This window comes from Physeter macrocephalus, chromosome 6 (assembly GCF_002837175.3).
Source record: "Physeter macrocephalus isolate SW-GA chromosome 6, ASM283717v5, whole genome shotgun sequence".
Taxonomy (NCBI): Eukaryota; Metazoa; Chordata; class Mammalia; order Artiodactyla; family Physeteridae; genus Physeter; species Physeter macrocephalus.
The window spans coordinates 44,747,791-44,764,990 of record NC_041219.1 but is presented as its reverse complement, the minus strand read 5'-3'; the positions used below and the strand labels follow the sequence as shown (position 1 = coordinate 44,764,990).

Sequence of the window (17,200 nt, the reverse complement as noted above, 5' to 3'; positions counted from 1 at the left end):
GGCCTCTGAAAAATAGCCCTGATTTGCAGCGTATGTCAATTTCCATGGTGTGAATACTCCCACCATGGCCAATTTCAAGCTACCGACTGTTTACAACCATGGGCTTGCAAAATCCCGGAGCATGAGAAAATTGGCTCTTGCGAGCTGGTTCCACAAGCCACTGGCAGGGATGGTGCTTAGGCCCTGGTGCAGCAGGACTGGGACAGGCGCCCTTGGTGCTGCCTCACCCAGAAGCTAAAGCCAGCACCCCAACAGTGCAGGTTCCCTGTGGGGCCTTCCCCGGGGATGCTGGGCCAGGCGAAGGCCAGAGGCTGGATTCTAGGCGAGGGGGTCCAGCCTGCCTGTCTCACCAGCTTTACCCTGCAGAAAGCCTCCCCAGCCCTCCCCAGAGACACTTAGTTAAGCCGGGATAACTGGCAAACAGGCAGCTCCGAACAGAGCGTGGCGGCTGCCCCAGGGGCCGCATTTAAGTAAATTGGATGAAGCCTGTGCCTGGAGCGCGAATGAAGAGGGGAATGAGAGTGTGACCCCACCACGGGGCACAGCGGGGGTGGGGGGAGCTGCAGAAAGAGGGCCACGGGGAAGCCAAGGAGGCATCGAAACCCTAAACTCTGCGGTGGTGTCAGTCTTGCCACACAAAGATGTGGGTTCAAATTCAGCCCCTGACTGGCTATGGGACCTTGGGCCAGTGACATCCCCTCCCTGGGCCTCAGGGTCACCAACTGCCAGATGGAGTGCCTCATAGGAAAGGGGTTCACGTTAAGGGAGGGACCCCACCTAGCAGCTGGGGGACAGTGGGAGCCAGAAAATGATGTTTTTCCAAATGGATCCAGGGCTGGACTTGTCCAGGCTGTCACCTGGGGTGGACCTATGGATTGGGGACATCTGTGCGAAGCCCCCAGAGCCCTCCATCCTGTGTCCCCACAAATACCCTCTGGTACACATCCTCCCGGTGCTCCAGCTACTTCCCAGAAGCCATGCCCTCCTCCATGTGCTGTCCCCCCTTGGGGACCCTTTCTCTGAACTCATCTCACCTGTGAACCCCAAGCAGTGCCCCCGATGGCCTAGGGGGCCTGGGACACACCAATCGACGCAGCCAACACCCTCCCTGCGCCCCACGCACCCAGAGCTGAAGACGGAAGAAACCACAGGTTTGGCCAAGAAGGGAGATAGGGGACAGCCTTTGCAGGGCAACCCTGGGGCCCCTCAGTGCCGTGGGGCTGCGGTGAGGCGGGGAGTAAGCGGGGGGCGTGAGGGGCAGGAGGGCGTCCCACCTGCAGAAGGTATCACTATGTCGCAGGTGGAGCACGAAGGGCCTTGAATGTCAGTGGAAAGGTCTGCGTTTTGTGCCAAGGTCAGCGGGGGCTCTGGAAGTTTGGGGGCAGGGGCGCTCCCAGCCTCTGGAAAGACCACTCCAGTCGTTTTGGAGAGAAGAGACAGGAGGGTCACATGGAGAGGCGACAAATGGAAGTTAGGACTCTGCAGGGACTGGCGGGAGATGGGTTGTGGGGGACCTGGTGTCCATGCTGAGAGGCTCAGAGGGCAAGGAAGCACATCCCCCTGTTCACAGCCCAAGGGGCCATTCGGTCACTCGTTGACCCTGAGCTCCGCCCCCTCTGTGCCTGGCCCTGGGCTGGGCACTGGGGTCACGTGGCTCAGGGGGACCCAGGTCAGGGGAAGACAGACAGACAGCGGGTGTCCGACGGGCCCCGGCTCCCGCGTGCCGGGCCCCCCGGGCCCCACCCCCCGACACTCGCCTGCGGGTGGTACTCGATGCCCATGCTGGCGGTGTTGACCAGGATGGCCATCATGATGCCCCGGTTGAAGTACTTGCTGTCCACGATGCCCCGCAGCTTGGCTCGCGTCTCCCGCCACACGTCTCCGCACAGCCAGGCAGCCCCGTCCGCCCGCCCCTCCTCGTCCTCGTCCTCCGGCTCCAAGGAGGCCCCGTCCTCGCTGCTCCGGGCCCCGTGCCCGCCGGCCTCGTCCTCGCCGCCGCCCGAGCCCCCGGAGCCCGAGCCCCCGGAACCCGAGCCCTCCTGGCCCGAGTTGCTGCTGCCCAGGCCCGAGCACCGGCCCGCCTCGTGCTGGCAGCGGGGGCAGCTGGCGGGGTCGGAGGCCAGAATGGCAGAGATGGGCTGCACCAGCATGTGGAGCGTCGAGTCCGGGGGGCTGTGTCGGGGGCACAACTCTGGAAAAGAAGCCGAGGTCGGGGTTGGTCCCGCTGGAGGCGGCCCCCGCGCGCACTAGGCCCGGCCCGACCTGGGTTACCACTCGCGTGCGCCCACAGGGTCTGCCTGGAACCCGCCAGCCCCGCCTGGAGGCCAAGTGGCTCGTGGTTCCTGGGGAAACAGCTTCACCCTCTGGGCTTTGTTGGCCCCCGAGGAAAAGCGGGGACCAGGAGGACCCACACACCAGGGCCATGGGGCGGATTCTGTTGGTTAATACGCGGGATGAGCCCAGAGCAGTGTCCTCGCCCTGTCACTTCCTGCCCCGTGGCCCCCGGTTGGTCACTGAAAGACCCTCCAGGAACCCCAGCCCCTCCCCACCGTCCTGCTTCATGACATCATGGAGCTTGGAAAACGGCTGAAAAGGCCATTGTGGAGGGTAGACACCCCTCAGAGGAAGCCAAGGTGGCCTCGGCATTCCTCAATTCTCCTGCCCGTGTGGGGGGCCTATCACCAGGGAGGAAGGGGGCAGGAGCCCCGGGCAGGGGCAAGCCCTTGCTCGAGAAGCATCACCCACTACGATACGACTCCCCGCCCACCCCCCGCACAGCGGAGTCAGGGTTGACCCTGGGAGGGGGCAGGAGCTGTCATCCCCCGAGCTGCCCAGGGAGAGCATGAGAAGCTAGGCCGGTCTTGGACCCACGTTCTGTGATCTGTGAACCATTTCAAAGAGGTGTCAGAGCGGCTCTTTCTGGATAGTTTGGTTCCTTCTTTTATATTTGTCTGTGTTCTCCTAGAATACACAGGTTGGCTTGCATAGCAAAAAATAAATAGATAACGCTAAAGGGAAAGAAAAACCTGTAATGTCTACCGTTCATTTCCACACTTGCTTCCAAACACCTCCCTACGTCTGGACAAGGCTCTCTGACTCAGTCACCCTCTAGACCGGTGGGGCAGCCAGAAGCCCAGGCGTGGGCCACCTCAGTGCTGGAGGTCACGGCAAAGCCCCTCCCAGCCCACCTGTACATGGGGCTGGGCCCCCTGACACTTGTTTCCCAAGGAAGGGAGATGGGGGAGGCACGAAGGCCCAGGACAGGGGGCACGGCTTCCCTGCAGAAGCCTGTCTAGGGCTTCTCTCCACGAGGTTTCCACGGAGAGGGCGATGGGCAGCAGCAGGAAGCCCTGAGCTGTAAACACCCCTCCCCACGTCATCCAGGAACACGGGGTGCCAGCCTTGCCCGACCCCAGCTCCCCTGTCCACGTGCTGGGCCAGCCCACGGGCCACCTGGAGCCTCCAAGACCACGCCTGGACGGCGGGCCCCCGGGGGCGGCTGGGCAGCAGCTCTGCGGATGAATTCTCCAGCTTGCCTCCGAGAACCTCAGGTTCCCAGAACGTGAGACCTGCGGGGACAGGGCCTGGGGGCGGCCGCTCCCACGGCGCACGGCCTCGTCCTCACTCCACGGCGGGGAGCCGGGCCGTCCACCGTCACAGCTGCGCCTGCTCTGGGCTGATGCGGCTGACTTCCTGGTGGGCACCGCCTGGGGGCAGGACTGGGCCTGGGGTGGGGCCCACCTCCCGTGGCCCTTTGCGTCCTCCTACGGGAGCGGTTCACGTCCCCCTAGAGGTGGGCTCAGCAGAGCCTGCAACTCTGACGTCCCCAATGCCGAGCTTTTGTCACTGACACGCTGTGTGACCTTAAGTGACTCCCTTCATCCCTCTGGACGTTAGTTTTCCCATCTGAACACTGAGGCTAATATTACCCACTCCGCTCCCTTCGCAGGACTGTTTTCTAGAACAGATGAGAAAACGAATGGAAACCCCTTCTTCAGCCTACGCTGCTAACTCTCTGGAACCGTCTACAGTCGAGCAGGAGAAATGGCCCCAAGGCAGGAGCAGATCAGAGTGTTCGTGTGTCCCCAGCATGCCCTGCCTCTCTCTGCAGCGCTGGCCACGGCCCTTTCATTCCAGGTGCCCGACATCGCTGCTCAGGTGTGCCAGCCAGCAGGCAGGCGGCCACAGGAACGCGTGGGGGCTCAGCGGGGTGAGAATGGAGACAGGCTACAGTGGTGGACGGATTTTATAGTTTCACAAGACTAAGGACAGACTATTGTTCATTCTTTCAAGCGTGGCTCCCAGGGCGGAGCCCGGGTCCCTGTGCCACACGTGGGATCAGAGGAAAATCCCTCCAGGGCAGGGCTGGGTCCCCCAAGCGCAGGGCTAGCCCAGGCCAGGCACCAGCAGGCGGTCAGGAAAGGGGGCAGGGAACCCCGGGGTGTGGACTGGAGCTACCACAGCGGAAGATCCGGGTTCTGAACTTGCTGGATACCTCTGCCTGTGCTGGGAAGACAGGGCACGTTTGCAAACAGTGCTGTTTCTGGGTCTCCAGCTAGAGGCACACGAGGCCCGCGCGGGGCACCCTGGAGGCCAGGGGAGGTGGGCCACTTACTGTAGTGCCTGGGCTCCTTGGCGTGGGGCCCGGGCTTGGTGGAGCCGGGTGCCCCCGGGGCCCGGCGCCGGCTCTGCAGGGCCTGGTAGAGGCCCAGGGCCCGGCGCTTGGCCTTGCGCAGGATGTGGCAGACGTACTGGAAGATCTCCTCGTAGCAGTCCCCAGGCTCGGCGTAGCTGGCCAGCGTGCTGGAGGACAGGTAACGCTGCCGCTGCTCCAGCATCAGCCGGTGCTCCCGCTGCTTGGTCTCCGAGAACTGGGTCGCTATGACAACGAGGCACAGGTTGATCATGAAGAAGGAGCCCACCTGTGACCAACGGGAGGAGAGGACAGGGACAGGGGGGACGGTGGGGTGAGAGGAGGAGGGGCGGGGCGGGCCCCAGACGTGGAACAGGGAAAGGGACAGTCAGAGACAGGGGGGTACAGACAGACAGGGGCAAGAAGGGACACCAAGGGAGAGTGAGACAGGCTCAGAGAGGACAGAAACGGAGGGTGTGGGAAGCACAAAGTGACAGGGGCGGGTGGAGACGGGGAGGGAGGAGGGGAGGGCGGAGCGCCCAGAGAGACGGAGAGGCACGGGCACAGATAGGGACAGGAAAAGATCGCTGAGGCCTTGCTCTGGGAGGAGGCCGGGGCTCAGGACAGCGGTGGCCCAGGCTGCTCCCCAGGCCGCCCTGAGGCCTGCTTCTAAGCCCTCTCCTCTCAGGCCCCTAGGCCTTGGCATCAGCGCTGAGGGCAGGGAGGGAGGCACAGCCCCCCTCAGGCTACCCGGGCTCTGAGTCCCACCCCAGCCCTGCCCTCACTACGGCCTTGACTTTGGGCCTCCAGACAAGAAAAGAGAAGCTTCCCTCAGAAAGGGCTTAGTTGGGCGTCTTTATCTGGGCTTGGATGGGGAAAGGCTACCTGGCTAGTGCTAGGAATTCTGCCACCTCAAGTCCCAGGGCCCAGCTCCAGGGGCCACCACAGGCAGAAGCGCCCCAGTTTCCAGAGGCAGGCTCCTCCCAGGCACATGCTAAGCCTTTGAACAGACTCAGCTGCAGACTCTCGCCTGCCAGAGGGAGGGGGCAGTGTGCGTTTCACCCTCCTCCAGGCTGCCTGCCAGAAGGTTCCTGTAGGCCGCAGCCCCAGTCGCTGGTCCCCCTTCCTTCCTCTCCCCCACAGCATAGCTGGGGACCTGGGGCTCAGGAGGGGGGTACGGGGGCGGGTGGGGGGGCTTCCTGGCCCAGAGGACTCTGGGAAAATCCCCTGCCTCTAAAGTAAGAAGATGCCTCACTCATTTGCTCTCTCCGCATCTCCTGGAGACCCGCTCGGCAGGCCTGTGTGAGGGGCACGGACCCTGTCCGCTGGGAGCTCACACATGGCAGCCTCTACCCAGCCCACCTCTGTGGCTGCTGTCCCTGGGTAACCAGGCAGCTCCCCATCCCCTCTGGACCTCCATTTCCCCATCAAAAACATAAGGCTCGGACGAGCTTAGGACTTCTGCCATCAGAAGGAGCACTGGGGACCTGCGTGCAAAGGCTGAGGACCCCTCACCGCTGTGTGGCCCGGGCCAGGCACCTCACCTCTCTGGGGCTCAGGCTCCACACCTGGGAAACAAGCAGGTGACCCTGCGTGGCCAGGGCTGTGAGGGTTAAAGAACGGCACGATCACTCAGCCTCTGCTCGCTGGATGCTTCCCAGCACCTGGGAAACTCGGCATCCTCAGCCTCCTACCAGCACCCTTTCTCCTGTGACAGGGCCCCCCGGGGCCCAATAATCGCAGCAATAATAGCAGCAGGGCACATTTATTGAGCATGTACTGTGTGCCAGGGGCTGTGCAGCCGCAGGCTCTGTCTCCCCTAACCCTCCCCAGGGCCCGTGAGCCAGGTGCCATGACTGTTCCCCGCTTCACTGTGAGCTCAGGGAGCTTAGGGTCCTGCCCAGGGTCATGCTGGGAGTTACCAACCCCAGACTCCACCCCTAAGTCCATCAGGAGAAGCAGATGAAGCGTCCTCCAGCCTCTCCCTGGAACTCAAGGCTTCTCCTGCAACCTCAGTGGTTCACATTCCCCCCACTGCAGGATTCTGTCTGGCCCCAGGGTCTCTGTGAGGCGTCCCCTGCCCAGAAGGCTCTTCCTCTGGCTCTTCCCCCTCCAGCCTTTAAGGCTCAATTCTGGCATCACCTCCTCCAGGAAGCCTCTCACTTCTCCTATCCCTTCTCCAAGCCGGGTGAGAGGCCTCCTGGGGGCTCCCTCAGCCTCTTGGGCTTCCTTCGGTGGTGGCTCCTAAGATGCAGTCTGGTACCTGTCTGCTGTCGCCCATCTTCCCCCACAAGACTGTGAGCTCCCAGGGGGCAGGGAGGGCCTGACTCACCGCTCAGTACCCAGCACTCGGCTCAGGGCCTGGCGCAGAGCAGGCTTCCCTGAATGTGCTAGGGAATGAACAAGCCAGTGGATGGACGGCAACGCTGAACAAAGCCTGGGTCCCTCTCTATCTAGGGTGTCTCCTCATGGGTCCAAGGCCGCAGCACCCCCAGGAAGGCATCGAAGCTAAGCCAACAGCGGGGGTGTCTCAGGTCAGCTTGTCCTGAGCCCCCAGGTCAAAGTCCCAGCAGCCCAGGATGGGGTGCTGCCCCGGAGCCCCAAGCGTGCTCTCTCCCACGGCCAGGAAGCCAGAGATCCCAGCCCTGCAGCAGCAGGGAGCCAGCAGCGACTCTCCCAGGAGTGAATCACCCTGACATCTGGGGACTGTGCTGTGGCTGAAGCTGCAGTCAGGCATGACAAGGTGGATGAGCTCGTTCTGGGGAGACTGTGCAGGGCAAGGTGGGAGGGGCCGGCCAGACAGGGGGCCCTCTCTGGGGGCGGAGAGAGCACCCCTTCATCTCCAGGTCTCCCCCAAAAGACAGAGCTGCCCGAGAGCTGGGAGTCCCTCCGAGAATTTCAGGGAGTTCTACCAGTTCACAACCAGGCTCAGCCTGCCCTCCAGACCCTGCCCAGGAAGCAGCCCTGGGCTTCTGTTTCACAGCATCTCATCTTCCCGCCCCAGGAAACGAGGGAGGTGCTGGAGCCCTTGAGAAGCTTCCATCCTGAGGCTGCATCCCTGCTATGGTCATAAAAGAATGTATTCCCAGAGACTACGAGGCAGAGAAACACGAGCAGGAGCGGCGGGTGGACTTAAATGCCCAGAAATGAGAAATGAAGGCAATCGGAAGTGATGGATGCCTCCACAGCCACCCCCGACGGGCTCCCTCAATCACCTGCTGCTCGGCTGCATTTAAAAACTGCCCCTCCTGCTCTCTGCCACTCAGCTCTCCGGGCTCTGAAGGGGGACTCCCAAAGACCCCCGCCCCCACTCTGGGGTCGCCTGGGCCCATGGGTCCCTGAGCTTGCCCAGAGAGCCCCCGCTCCCCTGACACTTACTATGATAAGCAGGATAAAATAGATGAAGTTGTAGAAGGAGTGAGCATCCATCACGTAGTACATGATCTCCACCCAGCCTTCCAGAGTAATCACCTGCAGCCAGGACAGAGCAGAAGAGGAGAGAGAGAGCCTGAGACGGCTGAGCCTCCAGAAAGGCGGGCAGCAAAGGGGAAGCTGCCCCAGACAGAAGCTCCACTGTGTGCCGGGACACTCTACACATGTCCCCCTCTCGTACTTCTCCCAAGGGCTCCACCGGGCAGCCATCCTCATCCCCAACATGCAAGTGAGGAAACTGAGGTTCAGAAGGTTAGGACACTTGCCCAATGTCACACAGCCAGGAAGGAGTGCACCAGGGACTTAACCTGGTCGCTCTCGCTCCAGAGCCCCCCACCTTCCAGTCTTCCACACCAAGGCAGGAGGACTGGAAGCAGGGGGCCCTGGGCTGCGGCTCCAGCTCACGCCACGGGCCACTCTCTGAGCCTCGGCTGCTTCTTCAGTGTGTGGGATTAACAGAGCCCACCTGGCAGGGTCGGGGCACAGCTCAGGTGAGCCCGGGAAGGGGGCTGTGAGAAGCCTGGTGTGACTCTGTCCCCCATGCACTTTCCCAGAGAGGAAAGCAGAGGAGCCCTGGGCGAGACGAACGCTGGGCCCCCCCAGCACCGCGGTCTCGTTCACTCCTGGCAAATGCTCTGTGCATTTGCCAGGTCACCCACCCTCTCCGGGCCGAAGGGTCCCAAAACGCAGCTGCTGGGCTGTGATCACATCACACCTTTTGCAGCTCTGAATTCTGAGATCCTGCTACTTCACAGAGCAAAGCGTGCCAAGCAGACCCCTCAGCGGCTTCTCAGCCACCACCCTCTGCACCTGCCCCATCCTTCCTTCTGACGACAGCAGGAAGGCAACCTTGACCGAGCACTCACTGCACACTAGGCTCGGCTCGCATCATCTGGTTTATTCTTCTCAGCCACTCAAGGTGGGGGGGGAGCTGTTATTACCCCCATTTTAGAGATAAGAAAACTGAGGCACAGAGGCATCAGGCAATACACCCGAGGGCCTACAGCCCTTTCTTCAAACCTCAGATGCTCTGTCTGTAACATGGGCATGATAGTGCCTGTTGTGCCAGCAGGACGGGTAGATTTCAGTGACACGGGTGGCAAACCCCCAGCACAGAGCCCCGCCTGCCAGGTGAAGCTGCTCACCGCACCCCTCCCCACCCCCAGCCCCAGCATGGGGGCCGGTGCCAGGCCCATGGGCCCCACCTGGAAGATGACGATCCAGGCATAGCCGATGTTGTCAAAGTTGATGGCGCCCTTGTGGGGGTTGGCACTGCCTGTGCGGCACACATTGTAGTAGCGGTTCCAGTTGACACAGAGCCCACTGGCGTTGAGGTCCTGGCGCCCCGCCCCGAAGTCATAGACGTCATCCTTGGACAGGCAGCACTCGCGGCCCTGCTCCTTGAGCGGGGGAATCTCGTGGCAGCCCATGATGCCGTTGTCCCCCGACAGGGAGCAGATGAAGGGCATCTCGTCGTCCTCCTCCGGCTGGTAGTAGGGGGGCAGGGCCACATCCCCTTGTCTGTCCACAGGTGATGGTGGGGAAAGAGGAGAAGGGGAGGGGTCACTGCCACACAGCATGGCAAGACTGGCCCAACATGCCATCATCGCCTCCAGGCCTTCGCACATGCTGTTCCCCCTGCCTGGGACACCCTTCCCCACCTCTGCCGTGGTCACAAAAACTCCCACCTGCCCACTGTGGGCAGTTCCAGGGTCCCCCCCGCCCAAGAGGGAGCCTTCCCTGGGGGAGCCTCAGGGAAGACTGGGCCCTGCACTCACCCCCGTTATTGCTCTTGGGGAAAAGTGCACCCAACTCCCCTGGGAGGCTGGAGCTCTTTTAGGGAAAGGACTGGGTCTCAGCATCCCTAGTACCCACACACTGTTTGGTCGGCGCAGAGTAGGTGCTTAATATACAAATGCTAAATTTTACTGATTCAACAGATGAAGGTAAGATACCTTCCTGCCCCCCCTCCCATCTACGTGACCTTGGGCTGGTCACTTCCCCTCTCTGGACCTCAATTTCTTCATCTGTAAAACAGAGATGACAATGCCTGCCCTGCCCATCCTGTAGAGCTAATCTATGATTCACTGCACTCCCAATCAAAATCCCAACATGTTTTTGTCTATGAAACCTGGCCAGATGGTTCTAGGATTTATATGAATGGGAGAATAGTCAATACAATTTTTTAAAAGAATAAAGATGAGTGGAGCTCAGCCCTACAGGAGAACAAAATACAAGTACGATTATTATGACAGTGCGGTATTGCAACAGGAACAGAAAGATTTGTGGAACACCACAGAGCACAGGGACAAACCCAGGTATAAAAGAGAACTTAGTATATTATAGAGACACCTTTTGAGGTCCATGGGGAATGGAAGGACTAGTCAGTAAATGGTGTTAAGACATTTGCTATCCATTTGGAAAATAAAAAATTAGATCCTTACCTCACACCATAAACATGTCTTGAAGACATGGTATCAAAAGGAAAAAAGAATGTCTATTATCTCATCATTAATTGTTTATATTGATTGCACATTGAAAATAATACTATTTTGGATATATTAGGTTAAATAAAATATATCATAAAATTTAAAATAGTAAATTGGTGCATTAAAAAGCATAAATGCAACAAAAATAACCACAAAAACACTACAAGAAAATATGAAATATTTTTGTTAACTCAGGATAGGTAAGGCCTTCTTGTATAAGACACATAAAATCCAAAATCTATGAAGGAAAAGGTTGACAAGATTGATTACATACAAAATTTCTATGAGACAAACAATAGTATACAAAGTAGGCAAACTTTTTCCATAAAGGGGCAAATACTAAGTATTTTTTTGCAGACCACATGGTCTCTGTCCCGGTCATGCAACTCCACCGTTATAACATGAAAACAGTCATAAGAAACAAATAAACAAGTGGGCATGGCTGTGTTCCAAATAAAACTTCATTTACGAAAACAGGCCAAAGTTTGCCATCCCCTGGGATGAAGTATTTGCAACGTATAAAACAGATCAAAAATAACCATCTAAAGCATATTAAAATCTCCTATAACTCAATAAGAAAAAGAACCCACTGGGGGGGTAAGGACAAAAGAATGGAAAATTCACAGAAGAAATCAAAATGGCCAACATACAGGAAAAGATGTTCACCTCACTAATAACAGGAAAATACAAACAAAAATAACAGTGAGATCATTTTACATCCATCCAAACAGCAAACATTTCAGGGCTGATAATATTGAGTATGGGGTGAGTGCAAACACGCCAATACACTATTGGTGGGAGTGTAAGTTGACATGAGCTTTTTAGAGGGCAATTTGGCAACAACATCCATTAACAATTAACATGTAGACATCCAACCCAAATACATATGGTCCCCTGACAGTTTAATAAAGACAGTACTGCAATTCAGTGGAGAAAGGATGGACTTCTCCATCAGTGGTGTTGGGACAATTGGTCATCCATATAAAAAATGAATCTTGACCCCCAACCACAGGTCGTACTAAAAATTATTTGAAATGGAATATAGACCTAAATGTGAAAGATAAAAACAAGAAAGCTTCTAAAAGAAAATACTGGAGGACAGTTGGTAACCTTGGGTTAGGAAAAGATTTCTTAAACTGGATACAAAAAGCATACTAGGAAAATGATTGATATCTGGTCTTCATTACAACTGAGAGCTTCTGTTTGTCAATCAAATGACACCATTAAGAGAGTGAAAACAGAAAAAGAACAAAAAGAAAAAAGAAAAAATATTTAAAAGGAAAAGAAAAAACAGAAAAAATATAAAGGAACAAAAAAATTTTTAAAGAAATAAAAAACAATAAAACTATAAAAATATTTTAAAAAGGAAAAACAGTGAAAACAGAAGAAAAACAAAAAGAAAAAAGAAAATAATTTTAAAGACAATAAAAGAAAGACAGAAAAAAAATATAAAAGAACAAAAAGAACTTTTTATTTAAAAGAAATAAGAAACAAAAAAGAAAAAGAAAAAATTTTAAAAGAAAAAGAACAAAATTTAAAATATTTTTAAAGAAAGAGAGTGAAAACAGAAAAATTAGACTGGAATCAAATATTTGCAATATATATATATCCACCAAAGGACTCAAATCCAGGATATAAAGGTCCGCTACAAATTTATAAGAAAAAGAAAGGCAATCCTACTTTAACATGGCAAAAGACCATACAAACACTTCACAGGAAGATACACCAATGGCTGATAAACACATGGAAAGGTGCTTATCACCACTAGTCATCAGGGAAATTCAAATTAAAACCACAATAAGGCACCATTGCACTCTCACTAGAATAGTAAAAATTAAATGACTGACAATTCCAAATGTTGCTAAAGGATGTAGGGCAACTGGAACTCTTAGACTTTGCTAGCGAACATTTAGTGCAACCATCCTGGAAAAGTTTGGCAAAACCTACTAAAGCCAATAAACATATGCACTCCCTTAACCCAGCAATTCCACCCCTGAGAATTTACCCAAGAGAAGGAATGGCCATATCCACCCTAAGACATGGACAAGAGTATTCATCAGTCATAGAGCCAAAGAACCAGAAACCACGCAGATCAACAGGAGAATGGAAAAACACATAGTGGTATATTCACTCAGCAGAATCCTCACAGAAGTGAAAAAGAAGGAGGGACTTCTCTGGTGGTCCAGTGGGTAAGACTCCACGCTCCCAAAGCATGGGGCCGGGTTCGACCCCCGGTCAAGGAACTAGATCCTGCATGCATGCTGCAACTAAGAGTCTGTATGCCACAACAAAGATCCCCCATGCCACAACTAAGACCCGGCACAGCCTAAATAAATAAATAAATAAATAAATATATTTTTTTAAAAAACAAGTAATCTAGAGATGATTTTTTTTAAAAAATGAAAAAGGAAATACACAAACAACAACTTGGATGAACCTCACAGACACTGAGACAAAGATGCAGACACAAAAGGTAACGGCCTATATGATTCCATCTAAAGAAACCTCAGAAACGGGCAAAGGGAATCTATGGTGATAGAGATCAGAATAGCTGCTACTTTGGGGTGAGGGGGAAGGTGACTGGGAAGGGGCAGGAGGGAGCCTTGCTGGGGACAGTGAGTTTCTCAGGGTAGATTTACAGTGATGTACAACCCAGGTAAAACCTCACTGAGCACTTAATAGCTGTGCCTGCTACAGAGTGTAATTTATACCTTAACCAAAAACAGTATTTAAAAAAAATGGACACAGGGGCACACCTAGGTCTTTTTGAGCTTTGCTTTATTGCACTTCTCACAAATTGAAGGTTTGTGGCAACCCTGTATTGAGCACGTCTGTCGGCACCATTGTTCCAACAGCATTTGCTCACTTTGTGTCTCTGTCACATTTTGATTATTCTTGTAATAGTTCAAACTTTTATTATCATTCTATTTGTCGTGATGATCTGTGAGCAGTGATCTTTGTTGTTACTATTACAACTCACTGAAGTCTCAGATGATGGCTAGCATTTTTTGGTAATAAAGTACTTTTTAATCGGGGTGTGTTCTTTTTTTAATACTATAGACTACAGTATAGTGTAAACATAATATGCACTGAGAAACCAAAAAAGTCATATGACTCGCTTTGTTGTGGTGGTCTGGAACCAAACCCGCAATATCTCTGAGGAATGCTTTACATCTTGACTAAAAATTATGAGTCTAGCCATTGATCACAAAGATCACAAGCATACACGATGCTCCCTGCAGGCTCGTATGTAAGAGCAAAAACTTGGAAACCTCGCAAGGTCCATCAACAGAAGCTGGCTCGCCAGCTTCTTATTCATTCGTGGAATAAGAAACACTGATGAAAAACACTCAAGACACGCTGCCAGAGCAATTCTCATTTTTCAAACCTGTCTGGGGTGTAAATAGTCATGTGTGTGCATTAATGCCTAGACGGAATCCGCAAGAAGGGACCAGATGCTCTGCAGAGGAAACCAGACCAGGGCTCAGATTCCGGGCCCGGCCACTTCCTAGCTGGGTGACATCGTCCTGATTCTGTGCTCATCAAGGACACTCCAAATGACCATCTGGGGTCTCCTGAGGGGCTCACGTGACTGGAGGGATGCTTCGCGCACACTACCTGGGGGGCAGTCACAGCAGGCTTTAGAGTCGGGGGAACCCAGGTTCTAATTCTATCTCTCACTTCGCCAAGCTGGGTGCCCTGGAGCAAGATTCTCCTCTCGCAGCCTCAGTTTCCTGGTCTCCACATGGGATCAAAAGTCAAGCTGTCACCTCCACAGCCCCTGTCACACAGGAAACACTTCATCCTTGCTAACCAAGTAAACAAACTGGTCTAGAGACACCCAACAACCAAGAAAATAGACTCACAAGTGACATAATTTCAGACAGAGATAGTGCCAAGAAAATCAAGCAGGATAAGGCAATAGAGGGTCTGGGGGAGGCGGGTGGTGAGGGAAGGCCCCCAGGACAAGACGACATCGGGGCTAAGCTGGGATAATGAGAAGGGGGCCATGTCGGAATGACCTAGAGAAAGATCCATATGGGACGAAGGGGCCTGGATGAGACCTGAACCCAGAGCTGAGAGCTCATACCTACCCATCTCCATCTTTGAAGGCCAGACCAGGAGAAGCAGGGTCCTCCTCTCCTGCTGCCCCAGGCCCTGACTCAGGGGCCACCGCTTCCAAACGACTGACACAGTGAGGGCACCCCTGCCCCCTACAGGGCTCTTACCCACAAGGGTGGCCCGTCCCTGATCTACCCAGGTACCCTACCGTTCCCCCACAGTGATGGGCGGGTCAGTCCCTTCCCCAGACTTCCCCCTGGCTCTACAGCTTAGCTCCATCCCCAAACCAACAGTCAGGCCAAGAGGGAGGCCCAGCCCACGCCTGTGCAGTGTCCCAAGGGGCAGGAACTGTCCCTCCTGCAGTCCTCGCTCCCTAGGGGCAGGAACTCCACCTTCTACTGCGTCCTCGGCCCGAGCACAGGCTGGGCAAGAGCTGCCACTTGGATGAGTTTGTCGAGTGACAGGATGAATGAAAATGGTTTTTTACTTCAGTCTCCCTGGGGCCTGGCACACAGCAAGAGTGTACTAATGCATATTAGTGAAACAAAATGAAAGCATAGTCATGTCCAAATACATATGGGCATGTATGTACACTCAAAGACGCTGCTTATCCCTCGTCGCTGAGATTCTGCAGATGTCACATTTCTCAGACAACTCAACGCAACTCCTCCGAGAGTCAAAGCTTGATTTCTGTTTACATGGCTTTGGACAATCATCTCTCTGAGGAGTTGCTCACCCCACTGCTTTTAGACACAAGTGGGCCGAATGCGAGCTGACCTTTCCCTGATGACTCAGAGTCACTGATAGGAATGTCTGTGCTGTAATTAGAAAGCCAGTTTCCACGTCTGCTTTTAAGGTTTTCTGTCTCTTTATTCCTTGTTGTCATCACTTCTGCTTGGATCTTAACTGCCCTTTTTCCTCTTAACCAACCTCCTTCTCGTTTGCTGCTTCCACTCTTGGTTCCAATTCCCAAGTAAGTTTAAACTATGTGTTAAGTAAGAGTCACTAGGTACTGAATTAGCATCTAAGGGCCTATCTTGGATTGAGACTTTTTTTTTTTTTTTTTTTTTGCGGTACACAGGCCTCTCACTGTTGTGGCCTCTCCCGTTGTGGAGCACAGGTTCCGGACGTGCAGGCTCAGAGGCCATGGCTCACGGGCCTAGCCCCTCCGCAGCATGTGGGATCTTCCCGGACCGGGAAGTCCCCTGCATCGGCAGGTAGACTCTCAACCACTGCGCCACCAGGGAAGCCCCAGCCTGGGACTTTTTGATAGCAATTTTGAGAGCTCAGAGGGCTTCTGTGCTCATTCTGGTGTCCAGCCATTCGTGAGAGACCTACCACCAACTCACCTGGGCACATCCCTTAATCTCTCTGCACCACTGGAAATAAGGATTGGGACCAGGTCTCAACGTGGAGACCTTCCTAGCCCTGAAACATTCAGCGCCACTGATTCCCCAGCTAAAGTTGGCCAGGAGCCCGGGCCAGGCGGGTACAGGGTGGGGGTGGGACTGCACTCACATTGTGAAGTTCTCCTCCAGGAAGCAGCGGTTGCGCAGCAGGCCCGCCCAGAGCTGCACACCGATGATGCCAAAGATGAAGAAGACAAAGAAGCAGAGCAGGAGGACATTCCCCAGCATGGGCAGCGTGTCCAGGAGCAGGTTCACCAGGATCCGCATACCTGAGAGAGGGGAGGGTGGAGGGATGGGCAGACAGGGGCAGAGGTCCCAGAGAGGACAGAGGGAGAGCAGGGTTAGAGGAACAGAGAGGGGGCAGTGAAAGGAGAGGTGGAACATATGGGCAGGGGCTCCTTACTGTCCTCAGCCTGCTCAGTGGCCACCAGACAGACTTCCTCCTTGGTACCTGCCCCTCCTCCCAGAGGTCATGGAAATGGCTCTGGGCCCCACGACACTTACACTAGATTCTGGGTGAATAGGCAGGCATTTATGGAGCACCTTTTATGTGCCAAGTGCTTTTCTGGGTAATGCACAAATATGATCTCCTTTGTGAGGGTGGTAATATTATCCCTATTTTATAGAAGAGGCAACTGGAGGTTCCTAGAACTGAAGCTACTCGCCCAAGGTCACACAGATAGGAAGCAGCAGGGTCTGGATTTAAACCAGGTGTCCTGACACCAAGTTAGCACTCTTTCCACAACGCCCAAGTACCCGGAGGCCTAGGACTGAGGCCGGCTCATCTCCCTATGCCCAGCACCCACCCAGAATGGGCACAGTAGGAGCCTAATAAGTGTCCTTCATCTCCGGGGCAGTCAGTGGTTCCCTGACCTTGCCAGGACACATCAGTACCAGCCAAAACCACCCTGCTGACCCACCCACTGCATGATGGAACCAGGCAGAGCTCTCAGAGCCACTTACAGAAGAACCCTGGCCCGCCGAGGGACTCAGACCTGGCCTGATGCCAGAGGAAGAGGACTTTTCCTCTCCTAAGAAATAGCCGCTTGTAGTAACCTCCTGCTGAGACTGAACCAGGAAGAAATAGAAAGTATGAACAGACCAATCACAAGCACTGAAATTGAAACTGTGATTAAAAATCTTCCAACAAACAAAAGCCCAGGACCAGATGGCTT

At 54.6% G+C, this 17,200-nt stretch overlaps 1 protein-coding gene across 1 annotated transcript in view; it reads right to left on the bottom strand.

The window, feature by feature from the left end:
• CACNA1I (calcium voltage-gated channel subunit alpha1 I) overlaps positions 1-17,200 on the bottom strand; it is a 74,625-nt gene that overhangs the window by 40,499 nt on the left and 16,926 nt on the right. Inside the window, exons 2-6 of the mRNA XM_028491469.1 lie at positions 16,135-16,294; positions 9,271-9,586; positions 8,012-8,104; positions 4,616-4,922; positions 1,758-2,191 (exon numbers count right to left, since the gene is read on the bottom strand). Coding sequence (XP_028347270.1) covers positions 1,758-2,191; positions 4,616-4,922; positions 8,012-8,104; positions 9,271-9,586; positions 16,135-16,294 — 1,310 coding nt within the window. The remainder of the gene's footprint in view (positions 1-1,757; positions 2,192-4,615; positions 4,923-8,011; positions 8,105-9,270; positions 9,587-16,134; positions 16,295-17,200) is intronic.